We start from the raw sequence: 24,464 nt of genomic DNA, 5'->3' as shown, positions 1-24,464 counted from the left end.
TGGGGATGGAAACATGGGGCGTAATCGGGTTCTCTTGTTGGGGATGGAAACATGGGGCGTAATCGGGTTCTCTTGTTGGGGATGGAAACGGGGCTTAATCAGGGTTGTCATGGTGAATGTTTCAGATGGTGCAAGATCCCACCCAGTTTGACGTCCTGGTGATGCCCAACCTGTATGGTGACATTCTCAGGTCAGTTACTATTTACTATTTGCATGTATCTATATTAATTAATCGCTATTGAATGCCATTTGTTTTAAGCTATTAATTCAAACATTTTAATAGCTTAGCAGAGTTCGGTCTTATTGGGCCTAATACTGGTTTTCCATTTGTGTTGCGCTAATGTGACTAGATGATTCTGCTAACTAAAGGCTGCGGCTGCTACTACAGATAGAGGTGTGTGTGTCATGTATTGCAGTGATCTGTGTGCTGGACTTATTGGCGGTCTGGGAGTCACTCCTAGTGGAAACATTGGTGCCAATGGAGTCGCCATTTTTGAATCGGTTTGTTTCGCTCTTTACTTGGCTGTTTCCGTCATCTGACTGTGTTTAGCTACTCGTGTCTCAACTGTTTTGATAAAACACAAGGCTTCTTGTCCTGTAAACAGTCTATTGTCTAATAGATAATAACTAAACATGTTTTTTTTGTTTGTTGAAGACTTCCCACCCCCTTTTCAACAAAACAATTTTTAATACGAGACGTCATATATTTCAATAAGTTGTCCATTACTAATGGATGTGCGGAAGCTTGTTCCAGTGTTGAGAGTAGTAGACATTTTTAAATCAAATGTATTTATAAAGCCCTTCGTACATCAGCTGATATCTCAAAGTGCTGTACAGAAACCCAGCCTAAAACCCCAAACGGCAAGCAATGCAGATGTAGAGAAGCACGGTTTTAACATTGTCCCCTCTACCCCCTGTGGTATCTAGGTGCATGGGACGGCCCCCGACATAGCCGGTCTGGACATGGCCAACCCTACAGCTCTGCTGCTCAGTGCTGTGATGATGCTGCGTCACATGGGCATGCACGACTACGGCAAGAAGATCGAGACCGCCTGTTTCGACACCATCAGAGACAAGAAGGTGTTTTTTATTTTATTACCCCCAATAGTGACTATTGTGGCTCTTGCATATCGGTGCCGGGAATACATTTGGAAAGTGGAGGTGCCCCGGAGGGGAGAAGTAGTGGTACTTCCTTGTTCTTGGAGGACCACTCGGTCTGCTCTTCTTCTCTCTGATGCCAGATTATATGATGGATGTCTGGCTAGTTGGTTTACAATATGTTGGCTCCCCTGGACACCACACCTCCTTCCGGTTGCCAATACTCTTATAGATTTATTTTATTCTGTAAGACCGAACATTACCGATTTTTGTTCAGTTGGTCATTGTATGCAAAAAAAATAAATCTGCTTTTGTCTTTTCAATGAATTCATCGGGCTGTTTTTTTTCTATCCTCTCCCAGGTGTTGACCGGGGACCTCGGTGGGAAGTCCAAGTGCTCAGAGTTTACAGAGGAGATCTGCCGTAGAGTGCGAGACATGGACTGAAAACGACGACTGTTGATTTTCTGAAGACTTCATAATAATTCAACCGCTGCTTTGAACTTACTCCTAAAGACTCTGGGGGGGGGGCGTTCCAGGTTGTCAGTTCCGCAGTTACGACGCAGCTGCATATCTTAGATTACTATATTATATTTATGTAGGTTCCTGAGAACGGACAATTCTCCAGGTTTTCTAGAAATTCAATATTTTGTGCAGTGTGACTGAAATAAATCACCACCTGGAACGCACCCTACATGGATGGGTATTCACTTAAACTCTTAAGGTGTATTTAAGCACAATTTTACTCACATGATCATTTCATGGGGCAAACTTCCCCAAAGTTATACTTGCCTCTATACTACGTGGCACTCCACCTGTGTTGTCCAGGCAGTGGTTCTGATCGTTGCTAGTTGTATTTTTTTTTAACGGTAAATGTAATGCTAAACAGCTTCAATGTACTCTATTTATTTTTACCAGTCGGTTTCCTGTGCATGAATGGATTGTATTGTACCAGCGTCTCATGTCATGTCTCTCTTTTCTGTTTCGAGATCCATACATAAAAACTTGATTACATGACTTTAAAGCCTGCTGTCTCATTCTTCCTGTTAACAGGTACAGTGTATTGTTATTGCAATTACAAGTTGGATTAATGTTCGCCTGGATTTGATGACTTATTATCTAAATCAGCCATTTGTGTTTATGGCAGGGTCACTTTCACCTACATGATATCGTCAAACATTTGTCTGCTGATTTCAGTCTGCGTCTTCTTTGTACAGTATTACTACCAATCTGGCAACCCAGATGAGAGGATGCTTCCGGTTGTCACTCGTCGCCACAGACAAAATAGGCTTTAATTTTAAAAAATGAAAACAAAAAGTAGCTGTTTGGTCTTTTAATTTAGGGTTAAGCATAAGGTTTGTAGTGTGGGTTAGGTTTAAAATATTTTTTTTTAGAGACATTTGAGAAAAATAGTCTAGTGTTTATAAATAATGAGTTTGTAGCTGTGGTAACCAGGGACAACCACGCTTCCGTCCTCGCTCTCTGTTCCGCCTATTCTGCGTGACGTCATTAAACTAACGCCTTCTCGTTTCCCCCTGTACTGTTACTGTACGCTTACTTAGTGTAACGAAGAGGTGTAAAGCCAGCAGCGAATAGCAGCTACAAACTGTTTGCTACGATCCAGACATTTTATATCAAATTTCGGGAAGAAAGAAGAGAGGGTGGAGAGATGGCGAAAACCTATGATTACCTTTTTAAATTGCTTCTCATCGGGGACAGCGGTGTCGGCAAGACATGTCTCCTCTTCAGATTCAGCGAAGATGCGTTCAACACTACCTTCATATCAACAATAGGTCCGTTTCTCTTTCTACAATTGAGTGGGGTTTTTTGAACAACGGCATGCTGCTGAAAATGCTACATTACATATCACAAATCTACTGTGTGCTGTTGACAGATAGTGGGACGAATTCGCGACAGGAAACGGGCCTAGAAGCGTCATCTTGTGCCAATTCAGATATAGTAAATGGGTTTTATTACATTGAATTATCTCTGTCATGTTTTAAACTGTAGGCCTGGTTGTATCACCCTGCTAACTCTGTATTTGTAAGCTAAACCGTCATCTATTTTCATGGGCTCATATTTGTGACCTGTTGGATGTCAGACGGCTTGATTGTCAGCTGTAAAGGGGGGGCTCATGAATGGCACTGACAGTATTCCTGACCAGGGCTTTGTTTTATCAGACAAAGAACATAACATTATACAGGTAACTGCCAAAATAATGGAAACACTTGAGTAAATGAGGGATACAAAGTATATTGAAACACAGGTGTGGTTCCTGAGTTAATTAAGCAATTAACTATCCATCATGCGTTGGGTCATGTATGAAAATGCTGGGCAGGCCATTATTTTGGCTACCATGGCTACGCCCCCGTCCACAGGGCTGGAGTGGTCACTGAATGGTTATATGAGGATGTAAAACCATAGACCATGGCTATGCCCCCGTCCACAGGGCTGGAGTGGTCACTGAATGGTTATATGAGGATGAAAACGATGTAAAACCATAGGCCATGGCTATGCCCCCGTCCACAGGGCTGGAGTGGTCACTGAATGGTTATATGAGGATGAAAACGATGTAAAACCATAGGCCATGGCTATGCCCCCGTCCACAGGGCTGGAGTGGTCACTGAATGGTTATATGAGGATGAAAACGATGTAAAACCATAGGCCATGGCTATGCCCCCGTCCACAGGGCTGGAGTGGTCACTGAATGGTTATATGAGGATGAAAACGATGTAAAACCATAGACCATGGCTATGCCCCCGTCCACAGGGCTGGAGTGGTCACTGAATGGTTATATGAGGATGAAAACCGTCTCAGTCACCAGATCTCAACCCAATTGAACACTTATGATTCTGGAGTGGTGACTGAGACTAGCGTTTTCCACCACCATCAACAAAACACCAAACGATGGAATTTATCGTTGAAGAATGGTGTCTCATCCCTCCAATAGAATGGTGTCTCATCCCTCCAATAGAATGGTGTCTCATCCCTCCAATAGAATGGTGTCTCATCCCTCCAATAGAATGGTGCCTCATCCCTCCAATAGAATGGTGCCTCATCCCTCCAATAGAATGGTGCCTCATCCCTCCAATAGAATGGTGTCTCATCCCTCCAATAGAATGGTGTCTCATCCCTCCAATAGAATGGTGTCTCATCCCTCCAATAGAATGGTGTCTCATCCCTCCAATAGAATGGTGCCTCATCCCTCCAATAGAATGGTGCCTCATCCCTCCAATAGAATGGTGTCTCATCCCTCAAATAGAATGGTGTCTCATCCCTCAAATAGAATGGTGTCTCATCCCTCCTATAGAATGGTGCCTCATCCCTCCAATATAATGGTGCCTCATCCCTCCAATAGAATGGTGTCTCATCCCTCAAATAGAATGGTGTCTCATCCCTCAAATAGAATGGTGTCTCATCCCTCCTATAGAATGGTGCCTCATCCCTCCAATAGAATGGTGTCTCATCCCTCCAATAGAATGGTGTCTCATCCCTCCAATAGAATGGTGTCTCATCCTTCCAATAGAATGGTGTCTCATCCCTCCTCAATAGAATGGTGTCTCATCCCTCCAATAGAATGGTGTCTCATCCCATCCCTCCAAATAGAATGGTGTCTCATCCCTCCAATAGAATGGTGCCTCATCCCTCCAATAGAATGGTGTCTCATCCCTCCAATAGAATGGTGTCTCATCCCTCCAATAGAATGGTGCCTCATCCCTCCAATAGAATGGTGTCTCATCCCTCCAATAGAATGGTGCCTCATCCCTCCAATAGAATGGTGTCTCATCCCTACAATAGAATGGTGTCTCATCCCTCCAATAGAATGGTGTCTCATCCCTCCAATAGAATGGTGCCTCATCCCTCCAATAGAATGGTGTCTCATCCCTCCAATAGAATGGTGTCTCATCCCTCCAATAGAATGGTGCCTCATCCCTCCAATAGAATGGTGTCTCATCCCTCCAATAGAATGGTGTCTCATCCCTCCAATAGAATGGTGTCTCATCCCTCCAATAGAATGGTGTCTCATCCCTCCAATAGAATGGTGTCTCATCCCTCCAATAGAATGGTGTCTCATCCCTCCAATAGAATGGTGTCTCATCCCTCCAATAGAATGGTGTCTCATCCCTCCAATAGAATGGTGTCTCATCCCTCCAATAGAATGGTGTCTCATCCCTCCAATAGAATGGTGTCTCATCCCTCCAATAGAATGGTGTCTCATCCCTCCAATAGAATGGTGCCTCATCCCTCCAATAGAATGGTGCCTCATCCCTCCAATAGAATGGTGTCTCATCCCTCCTATAGAATGGTGCCTCATCCCTCCAATAGAATGGTGTCTCATCCCTCCAATAGAATGGTGTCTCATCCCTCCAATAGAATGGTGTCTCATCCCTCCAATAGAATGGTGTCTCATCCCTCCTATAGAATGGTGTCTCATCCCTCCAATAGAATGGTGTCTCATCCCTCCAATAGAATGGTGTCTCATCCCTCCAATAGAATGGTGTCTCATCCCTCCAATAGAATGGTGTCTCATCCCTCCAATAGAATGGTGTCTCATCCCTCCAATAGAATGGTGTCTCATCCCTCCAATAGAATGGTGTCTCATCCCTCCTATAGAATGGTGCCTCATCCCTCCAATAGAATGGTGTCTCATCCCTCCTATAGAATGGTGCCTCATCCCTCCTATAGAATGGTGCTCATCCCTCCAATAGAATGGTGTCTCATCCCTCCAATAGAGAGTTCCAGACACTTGTAGAATCTATGACGAGGTGCATTGAAGCTGTTCTGACTGGTGGTGACCCAGCGCCCCTATAAACACACTTTATGTTGGCGTTTCCTTTATTTTGGCAGTTACCTGGAGTTATTGTCTGTGCTACATGTCCATGTTGTTAGACATGTCTGTGTTCTGGGGGTGTAAATGGAACCTATAAACTAGAGGTGACCTATGTATGTTTACCTCAGGAGTAGTTTGGTGGATTTACCAGATGTATTTCTCCATAGAGAGACAGATCACTATGGCAATGTTGAGGGGCGGGGGTGGGGGGGTTCTTGTGTTATTAGAAATCTTCTTTTGACATGACGAACTTTCAGTTTGAGTGTGAAATTAGGAAACCCCCTTCACTGCTCCTTGACTTTCAGTTACCTTTTGGGTGGGTGGAGTTTTCATCGTATATGTACTTGAATCTCAACGATGATCAATTGAAAAAGCACCCAGGTTCTGTTTATGACACACAGATTCAGAGAGAGCACACATTTTATACTTTTCCCCCTTCATAAATTAACTGAGTGTACATGGGACACACACACACACACACGTAAAGGACACATGCTGCTTGCTAAGCGAGTACCACTTTCTCCAGATTCGGCCCATATCTGGCGAGAACTCGGGAAGGGTCTCACCGTTCAGCGCCACGCGAAAAGCGAGCTATTCTCTGGCACAAGTGGAGACACTTCAGACTGAGGAGTAGGTTTCACACATCCCCATGTGCAACACACACACACACACACACACACACACACACACACACACACCCCTGTAAGTGTGGAACACTGAACGTTCGACATCACTTTCTACTCTGTCTTGAAAACAAAGTCACCGTTACTCCCAAACAACCGATCCTCATCGGTCGTCGTCGTTCCTCAAAACGTTAGTCTGTATTGTTTGTGAACTAGGCCAACAGAAGAAGAAAAAAGCAGCAGTAGTTTGGTCTCACTCTCGTCGTTAATGAAGTGAATGCTACCAGCTCTGAGGTCATTCCTGTGAGTAGAAGAGAATAGCAGGAAGGTGTTCATGACTTCAGACTGGGGAGTTCGTCCCAAATCACTCCCTATTCCCTTTTATAGTGCACTACCTCTGACTGGAGTACCCTGTGGCTCTGGTCAAAAGTAGTGCACTACCTCTGACTGGAGTACCCTATGGCTCTGGTCAAAAGTAGTGCACTACCTCTGACTGGAGTACCATGTGGCTCTGGTCAAAAGTAGTGCACTGTGTAGGGCATTTGGGACGCAAGCCTGGGTTGTGCTCTAAGGCTCACCCTGGGACTCTGTTGAATAGAAACAACAACATGGAGCTCTGAGACTCTGTTGAATAGAAACAACAACATGGAGCTCTGAGACTCTGTTGAATAGAAACAACAACATGGAGCTCTGAGACTCTGTTGAATAGAAACAACAACAACATGGAGCTCTGAGACTCTGTTGAATAGAAACAACAACAACATGGAGCTCTGAGACTCTGTTGAATAGAAACAACAACATGGAGCTCTGAGACTCTGTTGAATAGAAACAACAACATGGAGCTCTGAGACTCTGTTGAATAGAAACACAACAACATGGAGCTCTGAGACTCTGTTGAATAGAAACAACAACAAGCTCTGAGACTGGAATAGAAACTGGAGCTCTGAGACTCTGTTGAATAGAAACAACAACATGGAGCTCTGAGACTCTGTTGAATAGAAACAACAACAACATGGAGCTCTGAGACTCTGTTGAATAGAAACAACAACATGGAGCTCTGAGACTCTGTTGAATAGAAACAACAACATGGAGCTCTGAGACTCTGTTGAATAGAAACAACAACAACATGGAGCTCTGAGACTCTGTTGAATAGAAACAACAACAACATGGAGCTCTGAGACTCTGTTGAATAGAAACAACAACAACATGGAGCTCTGAGACTCTGTTGAATAGAAACAACAACAACATGGAGCTCTGAGACTCTGTTGAATAGAAACAACAACAACATGGAGCTCTGAGACTCTGTTGAATAGAAACAACAACATGGAGCTCTGAGACTCTGTTGAATAGAAACAACAACAACATGGAGCTCTGAGACTCTGTTGAATAGAAACAACAACAACATGGAGCTCTGAGACTCTGTTGAATAGAAACAACAACAACATGGAGCTCTGAGACTCTGTTGAATAGAAACAACAACATGGAGCCCTGAGACTCTGTTGAATAGAAACATCAACAACATGGAGCCCTGAGACTCTGTTGAATAGAAACATCAACAACATGGAGCCCTGAGACTCTGTTGAATAGAAACAACAACAACATGGAGCTCTGAGACTCTGTTGAATAGAAACAACAACATGGAGCTCTGAGACTCTGTTGAATAGAAACAACAACATGGAGCTCTGAGACTCTGTTGAATAGAAACATCAACAACATGGAGCTCTGAGACTCTGTTGAATAGAAACAACAACAAGGAGCTCTGAGACTCTGTTGAATAGAAACAACAACATGGAGCTCTGAGACTCTGTTGAATAGAAAACAACAACATGGAGCTCTGAGACTCTGTTGAATAGAAACAACAACAACATGGAGCTCTGAGACTCTGTTGAATAGAAACAACAACAACATGGAGCTCTGAGACTCTGTTGAATAGAAACAACAACAACATGGAGCTCTGAGACTCTGTTGAATAGAAACAACAACAACATGGAGCTCTGAGACTCTGTTGAATAGAAACAACAACAACATGGAGCTCTGAGACTCTGTTGAATAGAAACAACAACATGGAGCTCTGAGACTCTGTTGAATAGAAACAACAACATGGAGCTCTGAGACTCTGTTGAATAGAAACAACAACATGGAGCTCTGAGACTCTGTTGAATAGAAACAACAACATGGAGCTCTGAGACTCTGTTGAATAGAAACAACAACATGGAGCTCTGAGACTCTGTTGAATAGAAACAACAACATGGAGCTCTGAGACTCTGTTGAATAGAAACAACAACATGGAGCTCTGAGACTCTGTTGAATAGAAACAACAACATGGAGCTCTGAGACTCTGTTGAATAGAAACAACAACATGGAGCTCTGAGACTCTGTTGAATAGAAACAACAACAACATGGAGCTCTGAGACTCTGTTGAATAGAAACAACAACATGGAGCTCTGAGACTCTGTTGAATAGAAACAACAACAACATGGAGCTCTGAGACTCTGTTGAATAGAAACAACAACATGGAGCTCTGAGACTCTGTTGAATAGAAACAACAACATGGAGCTCTGAGACTCTGTTGAATAGAAACAACAACATGGAGCTCTGAGACTCTGTTGAATAGAAACAACAACATGGAGCTCTGAGACTCTGTTGAATAGAAACAACAACATGGAGCTCTGAGACTCTGTTGAATAGAAACATCAACAACATGGAGCTCTGAGACTCTGTTGAATAGAAACAACAACAACATGGAGCTCTGAGACTCTGTTGAATAGAAACAACAACATGGAGCTCTGAGACTCTGTTGAATAGAAACAACAACAACATGGAGCTCTGAGACTCTGTTGAATAGAAACAACAACAACATGGAGCTCTGAGACTCTGTTGAATAGAAACAACAACAACATGGAGCTCTGAGACTCTGTTGAATAGAAACAACAACAACATGGAGCTCTGAGACTCTGTTGAATAGAAACAACAACAACATGGAGCTCTGAGACTCTGTTGAATAGAAACAACAACAACATGGAGCTCTGAGACTCTGTTGAATAGAAACAACAACAACATGGAGCTCTGAGACTCTGTTGAATAGAAACAACAACAACATGGAGCTCTGAGACTCTGTTGAATAGAAACAACAACAACATGGAGCTCTGAGACTCTGTTGAATAGAAACAACAACATGGAGCTCTGAGACTCTGTTGAATAGAAACATCAACAACATGGAGCTCTGAGACTCTGTTGAATAGAAACATCAACAACATGGAGCTCTGAGACTCTGTTGAATAGAAACAACAACATGGAGCTCTGAGACTCTGTTGAATAGAAACAACAACAACATGGAGCTCTGAGACTCTGTTGAATAGAAACAACAACATGGAGCTCTGAGACTCTGTTGAATAGAAACAACAACATGGAGCTCTGAGACTCTGTTGAATAGAAACATCAACAACATGGAGCTCTGAGACTCTGTTGAATAGAAACAACAACATGGAGCTCTGAGACTCTGTTGAATAGAAACAACAACAACATGGAGCTCTGAGACTCTGTTGAATAGAAACAACAACAACATGGAGCTCTGAGACTCTGTTGAATAGAAACAACAACAACATGGAGCTCTGAGACTCTGTTGAATAGAAACAACAACAACATGGAGCTCTGAGACTCTGTTGAATAGAAACAACAACATGGAGCTCTGAGACTCTGTTGAATAGAAACAACAACAACATGGAGCTCTGAGACTCTGTTGAATAGAAACAACAACATGGAGCTCTGAGACTCTGTTGAATAGAAACAACAACATGGAGCTCTGAGACTCTGTTGAATAGAAACAACAACATGGAGCTCTGAGACTCTGTTGAATAGAAACAACAACAACATGGAGCTCTGAGACTCTGTTGAATAGAAACAACAACATGGAGCTCTGAGACTCTGTTGAATAGAAACAACAACATGGAGCTCTGAGACTCTGTTGAATAGAAACAACAACATGGAGCTCTGAGACTCTGTTGAATAGAAACATCAACATGGAGCTCTGAGACTCTGTTGAATAGAAACAACAACATGGAGCTCTGAGACTCTGTTGAATAGAAACATCAACAACATGGAGCTCTGAGACTCTGTTGAATAGAAACAACAACATGGAGCTCTGAGACTCTGTTGAATAGAAACAACAACATGGAGCTCTGAGACTCTGTTGAATAGAAACAACAACAAGGAGCTCTGAGACTCTGTTGAATAGAAACATCAACAACATGGAGCTCTGAGACTCTGTTGAATAGAAACAACAACATGGAGCTCTGAGACTCTGTTGAATAGAAACAACAACAACATGGAGCTCTGAGACTCTGTTGAATAGAAACAACAACATGGAGCTCTGAGACTCTGTTGAATAGAAACAACAACATGGAGCTCTGAGACTCTGTTGAATAGAAACAACAACATGGAGCTCTGAGACTCTGTTGAATAGAAACAACAACATGGAGCTCTGAGACTCTGTTGAATAGAAACAACAACAACATGGAGCTCTGAGACTCTGTTGAATAGAAACAACAACAACATGGAGCTCTGAGACTCTGTTGAATAGAAACAACAACAACATGGAGCTCTGAGACTCTGTTGAATAGAAACATCAACAACATGGAGCTCTGAGACTCTGTTGAATAGAAACAACAACATGGAGCTCTGAGACTCTGTTGAATAGAAACAACAACAACATGGAGCTCTGAGACTCTGTTGAATAGAAACAACAACATGGAGCTCTGAGACTCTGTTGAATAGAAACATCAACAACATGGAGCTCTGAGACTCTGTTGAATAGAAACAACAACATGGAGCTCTGAGACTCTGTTGAATAGAAACAACAACAACATGGAGCTCTGAGACTCTGTTGAATAGAAACATCAACAACATGGAGCTCTGAGACTCTGTTGAATAGAAACAACAACAACATGGAGCTCTGAGACTCTGTTGAATAGAAACAACAACAACATGGAGCTCTGAGACTCTGTTGAATAGAAACATCAACAACATGGAGCTCTGAGACTCTGTTGAATAGAAACAACAACAACATGGAGCTCTGAGACTCTGTTGAATAGAAACAACAACATGGAGCTCTGAGACTCTGTTGAATAGAAACAACAACATGGAGCTCTGAGACTCTGTTGAATAGAAACAACAACAACATGGAGCTCTGAGACTCTGTTGAATAGAAACAACAACATGGAGCTCTGAGACTCTGTTGAATAGAAACAACAACAACATGGAGCTCTGAGACTCTGTTGAATAGAAACAACAACAACATGGAGCTCTGAGACTCTGTTGAATAGAAACAACAACAACATGGAGCTCTGAGACTCTGTTGAATAGAAACAACAACATGGAGCTCTGAGACTCTGTTGAATAGAAACAACAACATGGAGCTCTGAGACTCTGTTGAATAGAAACAACAACAACATGGAGCTCTGAGACTCTGTTGAATAGAAACAACAACATGGAGCTCTGAGACTGTTGAATAGAAACAACAACATGGAGCTCTGAGACTCTGTTGAATAGAAACATCAACAACATGGAGCTCTGAGACTCTGTTGAATAGAAACATCAACAACATGGAGCCCTGAGACTATTTTCCACCATAATTTGCAAATCAATTCATTAAAAATCCTACAATGTGATTTTCTGCATTTTTTTTCTAATTTGGTCTGTACCTATGATGCAAATTACAGGCCTCTCTCATCTTTTTAAGTGGGAGAACTTGCACAATTGGTGGCTGTCTAAATACTTTTTTTGCCCCACTGTATATTATTCAGCTTTTCTCACCAATCCCTACGGTCTGTCACAGACTAATATAGAAAGTTGCACTACCCTCAGAATACACTATATATACAAACGTATGTGGACACCCCTTGAAACCAGTGGACTGGTCTATTTTAGCCACACCCGTTCCTGACGTGTAAAATCCAGGCTCGTTATTTCCAGTGAAGGGAAATCGTAACACCACAGCGGACAATGACATTCTAGATGTTTCTGTGCTTCCAACTTTGTGGCAACAATTTAGGGAAGGTCCTTTCCTGTTTCAGCATGACAATGCCCCCCGTGCACAAAGCGAGGTATACAGCGAAGGTATCTCGAAAATGGTTTGTCGAAATCGGTGTTGGAAGAACTTGACTGGCCTGCACAGGGCCCTGAACTCAACCTCAACGATCACCTTTCAGATGAATTGGAACGCCGACTGCGAGACAGACCTAATCGCCCAATATCAGTGCCCCGATCACACTAATGCTCTTATGGCTGAATGGAAGCAAGTCCCCTCAGCAATGTTCCAACATCTAGTGGAAATCCTTCCCAGAAGAGTGGAGGCTGTTATAACAGCAATGTTCCTACATCTAGTGGAAAGCCTTCCCAGAAGAGTGGAGGCTGTTATAGCAGCAATGTTCCAACATCTAGTGGAAATCCTTCCCAGAAGAGTGGAGGCTGTTATAGCAGCAATGTTCCAACATCTAGTGGAAATCCTTCCCAGAAGAGTGGAGGCTGTTATAGCAGCAATGTTCCAACATCTAGTGGAAAGCCTTCCCAGAAGAGTGGAGGCTGTTATAGCAGCAATGTTCCAACATCTAGTGGAAAGCCTTCCCAGAAGAGTGGAGGCTGTTATAGCAGCAATGTTCCAACATCTAGTGGAAAGCCTTCCCAGAAGAGTGGAGGCTGTTATAGCAGCAATGTTCCAACATCTAGTGGAAAGCCTTCCCAGAAGAGTGGAGGCTGTTATAGCAGCAATGTTCCAACATCTAGTGGAAAGCCTTCCCAGAAGAGTGGAGGCTGTTATAGCAGCAATGTTCCAACATCTAGTGGAAAGCCTTCCCAGAAGAGTGGAGGCTGTTATAGCAGCAATGTTCCAACATCTAGTGGAAAGCCTTCCCAGAAGAGTGGAGGCTGTTATAGCAGCAATGTTCCAACATCTAGTGGAAAGCCTTCCCAGAAGAGTGGAGGCTGTTATAGCAGCAAAAGGCGGGACCAACTCCATATTAATGATTTTGAAATGAGATGTTGGACGAGCAGCTGTCCTCATACTGCTGGTCATATAGTGTATAGTGTTTAGTCTGTCATGTCAACATATTTGACAGAGTTGACCTGTTCCCCTACTCCCCTCTAAGCCAATTCAAGAGAGAAAGTTGAGAAGTTACAAGCGTCTTATTTGATTCGGGCTACTGAGTGACAGAAATAGATGGCTAGAATCCACTGCTAGGACTAGGTTAGTCTGTATCTGAATTGACAGCCCTGTGGGCCCTGGTCAAAAGTAGTGCACTATTTAAGGAATAGGGTGCCAGAGTCCTATAGGCCCTGGTCAAAAGTAGTGCACTATATAGGGAATAGTATAATAATATATAATAATAATAATATAATAGCCAATTCAGACAAGGCCTGTGTTTTTCACCACCACAGTTCCCAACATAACAACCTCTTCAGCCTGTCACTCTTCCACCACTGTCTGTCTGTCTGTCTGTCTGTCTGTCTGTCTGTCTGTCTGTCTGTCTGTCTGTCTGTCTGTCTGTCTGTCTGTCTGTCTGTCTGTCTGTCTGTCTGTCTGTCTGTTCCAATGTCTGCACTTCCCTGTATGTGGACTGTTTAGTCCAGGGCCTATGTTCCAACACCCTATTCCCTATATAGTGCACTACTTTAGACCAGGGCCTATAGGACTCTGGTTAAATGTTGTGCACTAGGGAATAGAGGTCCGTTTGGATTGCCCTCCTGTGTTTCCTGTGCGTCACGGAGGACAAGGTTGTTGAATTGTTTCAGTCCGGTTGGTGGGAGCGTCGCGAGGAGAATCTTCCTGAGTGAAACAGGAAGTGAGAAGTGTATATATATATATATTTTAATCTCCGAACAGGAAGACACTCGCTCAGAGAGCAGAGAAGAAGAAAGTATAGGCCAGCTCTACTCTATTGTACAGACACAGCAGCAGTCGTCTCGTTTAACATCAGGTGACCTGGTCTATTGAATTCTTGCTGCCTGAAGTGGACACTGTGACATGATGTTGTGTGTGTGAAGCAGCACAGTTCTCTCTCTCTCTCTCTCTCTCTCTCTCTCTCTCTCTCTCTCTCTCTCTCTCTCTCTCTCTCTCTCTCTCTCTCTCTCTCTCTCTCTCTCTCTCTCTCTCTCTCTCTCTCTCTCTCTCTCTCTCTCACTCTCACTCTCACTCTCACTCACTCTCTCACTCCAGTTCTGTGATGTTATTGTGCAGTATGAATGCTGGGAACTGTATAACTAAGATGGTGAATATCTAATGAGAGCCCCTACTGCACAGTACTGTATTAGTGTTGGGAATTTAAAGGGTGACTGTGAAATGAGTAACTCAGCCTGAATACAATGACCTGTAGTAACAGACACAGCACTGTCATAACACTCCTCTGTCTCGTGAGCCATCAGCTGACCAGCTGTTGTATTCAGGGTCGGGCGCAATTGTGTGGGTACATACTCTGTGTGTGTGTGTCTCTTCCTGTGTGTGAGGCCTGAGCAGAGAGGTCAGTGAACTCAGGGTGGGTCCTGCTGCAGGCTTCCCTGCTTCACCACCACTAACCAGCCCCCGCTTGCCAGCCCCTGGTTCCTCTTCCTGGACACAAGTGACTGGCTGGGAGGGGAAGGGCCCTGCCAGCACAGAGAGGGGGGGGGAAATGTCTCTCTCTCTCTCTCTCTGTACTGACTGACTGACAGTAACCCCACTGAGCACAGAGCCAGTAACCCCAGTCAGTAGTAACCCCAACCCCACGCAGTACAGAGCCAGTAACCCCACGCAGTACAGAGCCAGTAACCCCACGCAGTACAGAGCCAGTAACCCCACGCAGCACAGAGCCAGTAACCCCACGGCCAGAGCCAGTAACCCCACCAGTACAGAGCCACTAGTACAGAGCCAGTAACCCCAGAGTACAGAGCCAGTAACCCCACGCAGTACAGAGCCAGTAACCCCAGCACAGAGCCAGTAACCCCAGAGCCAGTAACACTCAGCCAGTAACCCCACGCAGTACAGAGCCAGTAACCCCAGTAACCCCACGCAGTACAGAGCCAGTAACGTACAGAGCCAGTAACCCCACGCTGTACAGAGCCAGTAACCCCACTGTACAGAGCCAGTAACCCCACGCAGTACAGACAGCCAGTAACCCCACAGCCAGTACAGAGCCAGTAACCCCACGCAGTACAGAGCCAGTAACCCCACACAGAGCCAGTAACCCCACGTACAGTAACAGTCCAGTAACCCCACGCAGTACAGAGCCAGTAACCCCACGCAGTACAGAGCCAGTAACCCCACAGAGCAGTAACAGAGCCAGTAACCCCACGCAGTACAGAGCCAGTAACCCCACGCAGTACAGAGCCAGTAACCCCACAGAGCCAGTAACCTAGTACAGAGCCAGTAACCCCACGCAGTACAGAGCCAGTAACCCCACGCAGTACAGAGCCAGTAACCCCACGCAGTACAGAGCCAGTAACCCCACGCAGTACAGAGCCAGTAACCCCACGCAGTCAGAGCCAGTAACCCCACGCAGTACAGAGCCAGTAACCCCACGCAGTACAGAGCCAGTAACCCCACGCAGTACAGAGCCAGTAACCCCACGCAGTCAGAGCCAGTAACCCCACGTGTACAGAGCCAGTAACCCCACGCAGTACAGAGCCAGTAACCCCAGCAGTACAGAGCCAGTAACCCCACGCAGTACAGAGCCAGTAACCCCACAGTAGTAACACAGAGCCAGTAACCCCACGCAGTACAGAGCCAGTAACCCCAGCAGTACAGAGCCAGTAACCCCACGCAGTACAGAGCCAGTAACCCCACAGAGCCAGTAACCCCACGAGCCAGTAACCCCACGCAGTACAGAGCCAGTAACCCCACGCAGTACAGAGCCAGTAACCCCACGCAGTACAGAGCCAGTAACCCCACGCAGTACAGAGCACAGTAACCCCAGCAGTCAGAGCCAGTAACCCCACGCAGTACAGAGCCAGTAACCCCACGCAGTACAGAGCCAGTAACCCCACGCAGTACAGAGCCAGTAACCCCACGCAGTACAGAGCCAGTAACCCCACGCAGTACAGAGCCAGTAACCCCACGCAGTACAGAGCCAGTAACCCCACGCAGTACAGCCAGTAACCCCACGCAGTACAGAGCCAGTAACCCCACGCAGTACAGAGCCAGTAACCCCACGCAGTACAGAGCCAGTAACCCCAGAGCTCTCCGCAGTACAGAGCCAGTAACCCCACGCAGTACAGAGCCAGTAACCCCACGCAGTACAGAGCCAGTAACCCCACGCAGTACAGAGCCAGTAACCCCACGCAGTACAGAGCCAGTAAGAGCCAGTAACCCCACAGTACAGAGCCAGTAACCCCAGTACAGAGCCAGTAACCCCACAGTAGAGCCAGTAACCCCACGCAGTACAGAGCCAGTAACCCCACGCAGTACAGAGCCAGTAACCCAATGTACAGAGCCAGTAACAGACACAGCACAGAGCCAGTAAGCCAGTAACCAGTACAGAGCCAGTAACCCCACGCAGTACAGAGCCAGTAACCCCACGCAGTACAGAGCCAGTAACCCCACGCAGACAGAGCCAGTAACCCCACGCAGTACAGAGCCAGTAAGAGCCAGTAACCCCACGCAGTACAGAGCCAGTAACCCCACGCAGTACAGAGCCAGTAACCCCACGCACACAGTAACCCTGTGTACAGTAACCCCACGCAGTACAGAGCCAGTACCCAGTAACCCCACGCAGCACAGAGCCAGTAACCCCACGCAGTACAGAGCCAGTACAGAGCCAGTAACCCCACGCAGTACAGAGCCAGTAACCCCACAGAGCAGTACAGAGCCAGTAACCCAGTACAGAGCCAGTAACCCCACGCTTAACACCAGCCCAGTAACCCCACGCAGTACAGAGCCAGTAACCCCCTGTACAGAGCCAGTAACCCCACGAGCAGAGCCAGTAACCCCACGCCAGCACAGAGCCAGTAACCCCACGCAGTACAGAGCCAGTAACCCCACGCAGTACAGAGCCAGTAACCCCACTGACAGTACTGAGCCAGTAACCCCACGCAGTACAGAGCCAGTAACCCCACGCAGTACAGAGCCAGTAACCCCACGCAGTACAGAGCCAGTAACCCCACGCAGTACAGAGCCAGTAACCCCACGCAGTACAGAGCCAGTAACCCCACGCAGTACAGAGCCAGTAACCCCACGCAGTACAGAGCCAGTAACCCCACGCAGCACAGAGCCAGTAACCCCACGCAGTACAGAGCCAGTAACCCCACGCAGTACAGAGCCAGTAACCCCACGCAGCACAGAGCCAGTAACCCCACGCAGTACAGAGCCAGTAACCCCACGCAGTACAGAGCCAGTAACCCCACGCAGTACAGAGCCAGTAACCCCACGCAGTACAGAGCCAGTAACCCCACGCAGTACAGAGCCAGTAACCCCACGAGCCAGTACAGAGCCAGTAACCCCACGCAGTACAGAGCCAGTAACCCCACGCAGTACAGAGCCAGTAACCCCACGCAGTACCAGTAACCCCACGCCCAGTAACCCCACGCAGTACAGAGCCAGTAACCCCACGCAGTACAGAGCCAGTAACCCCACGCAGTACAGAGCCAGTAACCCCACGCAGTACAGAGCCAGTAACCCCACGCAGTACAGAGCCAGTAACCCCACGCAGCACAGAGCCAGTAACCCCACGCAGTACAGAGCCAGTAACCCCACGCAGTACAGAGCCATCGATGCAGCTCTTTCCAATCCCCCGCAGGTCCACCAGCTCCGGTCACCAACCAGCCTCCTTCAAAAGAACGCAAGTTGAATCACAGCCATTGGAATTCACCCCACTGTCAAGTGAATTCACCAACAAAAGATCATTCTTTCATTGTCGTGTCTTTGTCTGTCAGTCCTTCTGGGGGGGGAGGATAGTTACTTCAGTTTTTGTTCTGTTTCAGACATTTTTTTATTGCCCTAAACATGGGAGAAGAAGATTTCTTGAAGGTAGTTAAGAAAGGCCCCCTATATTGTATTTAGAGGATTAGCTTGGAAAGGAAACAAAGCTGCTGTGTCGTCCTCATCCCGAAGGTCTTGGATTAGAGGGTTTTCCCCCCTGTAGAGACAGGAAGTCTGTGTGTTTACAGCCCTGTAGAGACAGGAAGGGAAGTCTGTGTGTTTTTCCCCTGTAGAGACAGGAAGTCTGTGTGTTTTCCCCTGTAGAGACAGGAAGTATGTGTGTTTACAGCCCTGTAGAGACAGGAAGTCTGTGTGTTTTCCCCCTGTAGAGACAGGAAGGGAAGTCTGTGTGTTTTTCCCCTGTAGAGACAGGAAGTCTGTGTGTTTTCCCCTGTAGAGACAGGAAGTCTGTGTGTTTTCCCCTGTAGAGACAGGAAGTCTGTGTGTTTTCCCCTGTAGAGACAGGAAGTATGTGTGTTTACAGCCCTGTAGAGACAGGAAGTCTGTGTGTTTTCCCCTGTAGAGACAGGAAGTATGTGTGTTTACAGCCCTGTAGAGACAGGAAGTCTGTGTGTTTTCCCCCTGTAGAGACAGGAAGGGAAGTCTGTGTGTTTTTCCCCTGTAGAGACAGGAAGTCTGTGTGTTTACAGCCCTGTAGAGACAGGAAGGGAAGTCTGTGTGTTTTTCCCCTGTAGAGACAGGAAGTCTGTGTGTTTACAGCCCTGTAGAGACAGGAAGGGAAGTCTGTGTGTTTACAGCCCTGTAGAGACAGGAAGGGAAGTCTGTGTGTTTTCCCTCTGTAGAGACAGGAAGTCTGTGTGTTTTCCCCTGTAGAGACAGGAAGTCTGTGTGTTTACAGCCCTGTAGAGACAGGAAGTCTGTGTGTTTTCCCCCTGTAGAGACAGGAAGGGAAGTCTGTGTGTTTTCCCCTGTAGAGACAGGAAGGGAAGTCTGTGTGTTTTTCCCCTGTATAGACAGGAAGGGAAGTCTGTGTGTTTTCCCTTGTAGAGACAGGAAGGGAAGTCTGTGTGTTTTCCCCTGTAGAGATAGGAAGGGAAGTCTGTGTGTTTTCCCTTGTAGAGACAGGAAGGGAAGTCTGTGTGTTTTCCCCTGTAGAGGCAGGAAGGGAAGTCTGTGTGTTTTCCCCCTGTAGAGACAGGAAGGGAAGTCTGTGTGTTTTTCCCCTGTATAGACAGGAAGGGAAGTCTGTGTGTTTTCCCCTGTAGAGGCAGGAAGTCTGTGTGTTTACAGCCCTGTAGAGACAGGAAGTCTGTGTGTTTTCCCCCTGTAGAGACAGGAAGAGAAGTCTGTGTGTTTACAGCCCTGTAGAGACAGGAAGTCTGTGTGTTTTCCCCCTGTAGAGACAGGAAGAGAAGTCTGTGTGTTTACAGCCCTGTAGAGACAGGAAGTCTGTGTGTTTTCCCCCTGTAGAGACAGGGAGGGAAGTTTGTGTGTTTACAGCCCTGTAGAGGCAGGAAGGGAAGTCTGTGTGTTTTCCCCTGTAGAGACAGGAAGGGAAGTCTGTGTGTTTTCCCCCTGTAGAGACAGGAAGGGAAGGCTGTGTGTTTTCCCCCTGTAGAGACAGGAAGGGAAGTATGTGTGTTTACAGCCCTGTAGAGACAGGAAGGGAAGTCTGTGTGTTTTTCCCCTGTAGAGACAGGAAGGGAAGGCTGTGTGTTTACAGCCCTGTAGAGACAGGAAGGGAAGTCTGTGTGTTTTCCCCTGTAGAGACAGGAAGGGAAGTCTGTGTGTTTACGGCCCTGTAGAGACAGGAAGTCTGTGTGTTTTCCCCTGTAGAGACAGGAAGGGAAGTCTGTGTGTTTACAGCCCTGTAGAGACAGGAAGGGAAGTCTGTGTGTTTTCCCCTGTAGAGGCAGGAAGTGAAGTCTGTGTGTTTTCCCCTGTAGAGACAGGAAGGGAAGGCTGTGTGTTTTCCCCCTGTAGAGACAGGAAGGGAAGGCTGTGTGTTTTCCCCTGTAGAGACAGGAAGGGAAGTCTGTGTGTTTACGGCCCTGTAGAGACAGGAAGTCTGTGTGTTTTCCCCTGTAGAGACAGGAAGGGAAGTCTGTGTGTTTACAGCCCTGTAGAGACAGGAAGGGAAGTCTGTGTGTTTTCCCCTGTAGAGGCAGGAAGTGAAGTCTGTGTGTTTTCCCCTGTAGAGACAGGAAGGGAAGGCTGTGTGTTTTCCCCCTGTAGAGACAGGAAGGGAAGGCTGTGTGTTTTCACCCTGTAGAGACAGGAAGGGAAGTCTGTGTGTTTACAGCCCTGTAGAGGCAGGAAGGGAGGTCTGTGTGTTTACAGCCCTGTAGAGGCAGGAAGGGAAGTCTGTGTGTTTTCCCCCCTGTAGAGGCAGGAAGAGAAGTCTGTGTGTCTTCACACAGCAGGTTCTATTGTAAAGGCCCTGTATAAACCCCTAGGAAACACAGCAGTTATCTATTGTAAAGGCCCTGTGTAAACCCCTAGGAAACACAGCAGTTTCTATTGTAAAGGCCCTGTGTAAACCCCTAGGAAACACAGCAGTTATCTATTGTAAAGGCCCTGTATAAACCCCTAGGAAACACAGCAGTTATCTATTGTAAAGGCCCTGTATAAACCCCTAGGAAACACAGCAGATTCTATTGTAAAGGCCCTGTGTAAACCCCTAGGAAACACAGCAGGTTCTATTGTAAAGGCCCTGTGTAAACCCCTAGGAAACACAGCAGTTATCTATTGTAAAGGCCCTGTGTAAACCCCTAGGAAACACAGCAGGTTCTATTGTAAAGGCCCTGTGTAAACCCCTAGGAAACACAGCAGGTTCTATTGTAAAGGCCCTGTGTTAACCCCTAGGAAACACAGCAGTTATCTATTGTAAAGGCCCTGTGTAAACCCCTAGGAAACACAGCAGGTTCTATTGTAAAGGCCCTGTGTAAACCCCTAGGAAACACAGCAGTTATCTATTGTAAAGGCCCTGTGTAAACCCCTAGGAAACACAGCAGTTATCTATTGTAAGGGCCCTGTGTAAACCCCTAGGAAACACAGCAGTTATCTATTGTAAAGGCCCTGTGTAAACCCCTAGGAAACACAGCAGTTATCTATTGTAAAGGCCCTGTGTAAACCCCTAGGAAACACAGCAGGTTCTATTGTAAAGGCCCTGTGTAAACCCCTAGGAACCACAGCAGTTATCTATTGTAAAGGCCCTGTGTAAACCCCTAGGAAACACAGCAGTTATCTATTGTAAAGGCCCTGTGTAAACCCCTAGGAACCACAGCAGTTATCTATTGTAAAGGCCCTGTATAAACCCCTAGGAAACACAGCAGTTATCTATTGTAAAGGCCCTGTGTAAACCCCTAGGAAACACAGCAGGTTCTATTGTAAAGGCCCTGTGTAAACCCCTAGGAAACACAGCAGGTTCTATTGTAAAGGCCCTGTGTAAACCCCTAGGAAACACAGCAGGTTCTATTGTAAAGGCCCTGTGTAAACCCCTAGGAAACACAGCAGGTTCTATTGTAAAGGCCCTGTGTAAACCCCTAGGAAACACAGCAGGTTCTATTGTAAAGGCCCTGTGTAAACCCCTAGGAAACACAGCAGGTTCTCTAGAACAGGAATGTAGCCTAGCATCCTCATCTGGCACTTACTGAAGGTAGTAGGCTATTAAACCTACAGGAAGCGTTTGAATCTCTAGCCTGCAGCAGACGACTGTGACAGAAGACATGTCTCATTTGCTACGTAGACCACTTTTATTCAATTCAATTGAGTTTTATGTATCCCCCCCCCGAGGGACAAACGCTCTAGTGTCTGTTTAGCATCTGGTGTAAATAGTGGGTCTGTGTTCCTGGTAGACTGCTCTCTACAACCTGCTGTGGTGCTCTGTTCTCTACACCACTTCCTCTCAGCCTCTCAGTGAGCCTGCCCACCTGCATCACCCCCTCCGTCTGCATCTGCGTCCTGAATAGCACCCTCATTCCCTATTTTAGTCAAAGGTCGTGCACTATATAGGGAATAGGTTGCCAGACGCGGGGCGGCAGGGTAGCCTAGTGGTTAGAGCGTTGTACTAGTAACCGGGAGGTTGTGAGTTCAAACCCCCGAGCTGACAAGCTACAAATCTGTCGTTCTGCCCCTGAACAGGCAGTTAACCCACTGTTTCTAGGCCGTCATTGAAAATAAGAATTTGTTCTTAACTGACTTGTTAAATAAAATTTTAAAAAATTTAAAAACCTGTATCAAAGCCCCGCAGCTAGCTGGCGCTAGGCTAGCTCATTATGTTTTAATATTGACACTTGTTCCAGGGACAGACTGGTAATTGTGCAGGTACCCACGTTTCCTCTCATGTTACTGGCTAGTGACGTGTGCTGTCCCTCAGCACTCATCAAGGACTAATCTGATTGGAGCTCGCCTGTCATCAGGTTACAGAAGTACGCCATAGCAACCTACTACGTGCCAATAGATTTATACACTCAGAACCTACACTTTTCAGTAAGAGAAACCGCTTGACAGACCGCTTATAGGGGATAGTTTTTACCTTGTAGCTCTCTGTCTGTCTGTCTGTCTGTCTGTCTGTCTGTCTGTCTGTCTGTCTGTCTGTCTGTCTGTCTGTCTGTCTGTCTGTCTCCACTCTGTAACAGTGTTAATAGGAATGCTGACCTTCAGTCCTCATGGTCTGTAACAGTGTTAATAGGAATGCTGACCTTCAGTCCTCATGGTCTGTAACAGTGTTAATAGGAATGCTGACCTTCAGTCCTCATGGTCAGTAACAGTGTTAATAGGAATGCTGACCTTCAGTCCTCATGGTCTGTAACAGTGTTAATAGGAATGCTGACCTTCAGTCCTCATGGTCGGTAACAGTGTTAATAGGAATGCTGACCTTCAGTCCTCATGGTCTGTAACAGTGTTAATAGGAATGCTGACCTTCAGTCCTCATGGTCTGTAACAGTGTTAATAGGAATGCTGACCTTCAGTCCTCATGGTCTGTAACAGTGTTAATAGGAATGCTGACCTTCAGTCCTCATGGTCTGTAACAGTGTTAATAGGAATGCTGACCTTCAGTCCTCATGGTCTGTAACAGTGTTAATAGGAATGCTGACCTTCAGTCCTCATGGTCTGTAACAGTGTTAATAGGAATGCTGACCTTCAGTCCTCATGGTCTGTAACAGTGTTAATAGGAATGCTGACCTTCAGTCCTCATGGTCAGTAACAGTGTTAATAGGAATGCTGACCTTCAGTCCTCATGGTCTGTAACAGTGTTAATAGGAATGCTGACCTTCAGTCCTCATGGTCTGTAACAGTGTTAATAGGAATGCTGACCTTCAGTCCTCATGGTCTGTAACAGTGTTAATAGGAATGCTGACCTTCAGTCCTCATGGTCTGTAACAGTGTTAATAGGAATGCTGACCTTCAGTCCTCATGGTCTGTAACAGTGTTAATAGGAATGCTGACCTTCAGTCCTCATGGTCTGTAACAGTGTTAATAGGAATGCTGACCTTCAGTCCTCATGGTCTGTAACAGTGTTAATAGGAATGCTGACCTTCAGTCCTCATGGTCTGTAACAGTGTTAATAGGAATGCTGACCTTCAGTCCTCATGGTCTGTAACAGTGTTAATAGGAATGCTGACCTTCAGTCCTCATGGTCTTTAACAGTGTTAATAGGAATGCTGACCTTCAGTCCTCATGGTCTGTAACAGTGTTAATAGGAATGCTGACCTTCAGTCCTCATGGTCTGTAACAGTGTTAATAGGAATGCTGACCTTCAGTCCTCATGGTCTGTAACAGTGTTAATAGGAATGCTGACCTTCAGTCCTCATGGTCTGTAACAGTGTTAATAGGAATGCTGACCTTGATGGTCCAGTGTCATGTGAATTTCAATACCAGTGATCCCAGGGGACTGCAACCTAGCCCCTGTAACAGTTTAATAGCCCCAGTCCTCAGGTCTGTAACTGTTAGCTAGCTGACCTCAGTTCAGCTTCAGTTAGCTCCCAGTTCATGCCCCAGTTGACCCCC

At 46.1% G+C, this 24,464-nt stretch overlaps 2 protein-coding genes across 2 annotated transcripts in view; both read left to right on the top strand.

Moving 5' to 3' along the window:
- idh3a (isocitrate dehydrogenase (NAD(+)) 3 catalytic subunit alpha) overlaps positions 1–2,113 on the top strand; it is a 32,828-nt gene extending 30,715 nt beyond the window's left edge. The window contains 4 exon segments of the mRNA XM_052516620.1: positions 126–190; positions 417–501; positions 928–1,080; positions 1,460–2,113. Of these exon segments, the coding sequence (XP_052372580.1) occupies positions 126–190; positions 417–501; positions 928–1,080; positions 1,460–1,543 (387 nt within the window). The 3' untranslated portion in view covers positions 1,544–2,113.
- A 523-nt stretch (positions 2,114–2,636) lies between these two features.
- Positions 2,637–24,464, top strand: part of LOC127928986 (ras-related protein Rab-8B-like) — a 40,300-nt gene continuing 18,472 nt past the window's right edge. Inside the window, 1 exon segment of the mRNA XM_052516637.1 lies at positions 2,637–2,889. Within this exon segment, the coding sequence (XP_052372597.1) occupies positions 2,766–2,889 (124 nt within the window). The 5' untranslated portion in view covers positions 2,637–2,765.

The sequence above is a fragment of the Oncorhynchus keta genome, unplaced genomic scaffold (genome assembly GCF_023373465.1).
Source record: "Oncorhynchus keta strain PuntledgeMale-10-30-2019 unplaced genomic scaffold, Oket_V2 Un_scaffold_5175_pilon_pilon, whole genome shotgun sequence".
In the NCBI taxonomy this organism is placed as follows: domain Eukaryota; kingdom Metazoa; phylum Chordata; class Actinopteri; order Salmoniformes; family Salmonidae; genus Oncorhynchus; species Oncorhynchus keta.
This window is presented reverse-complemented; position numbering and strand designations above follow the sequence as displayed.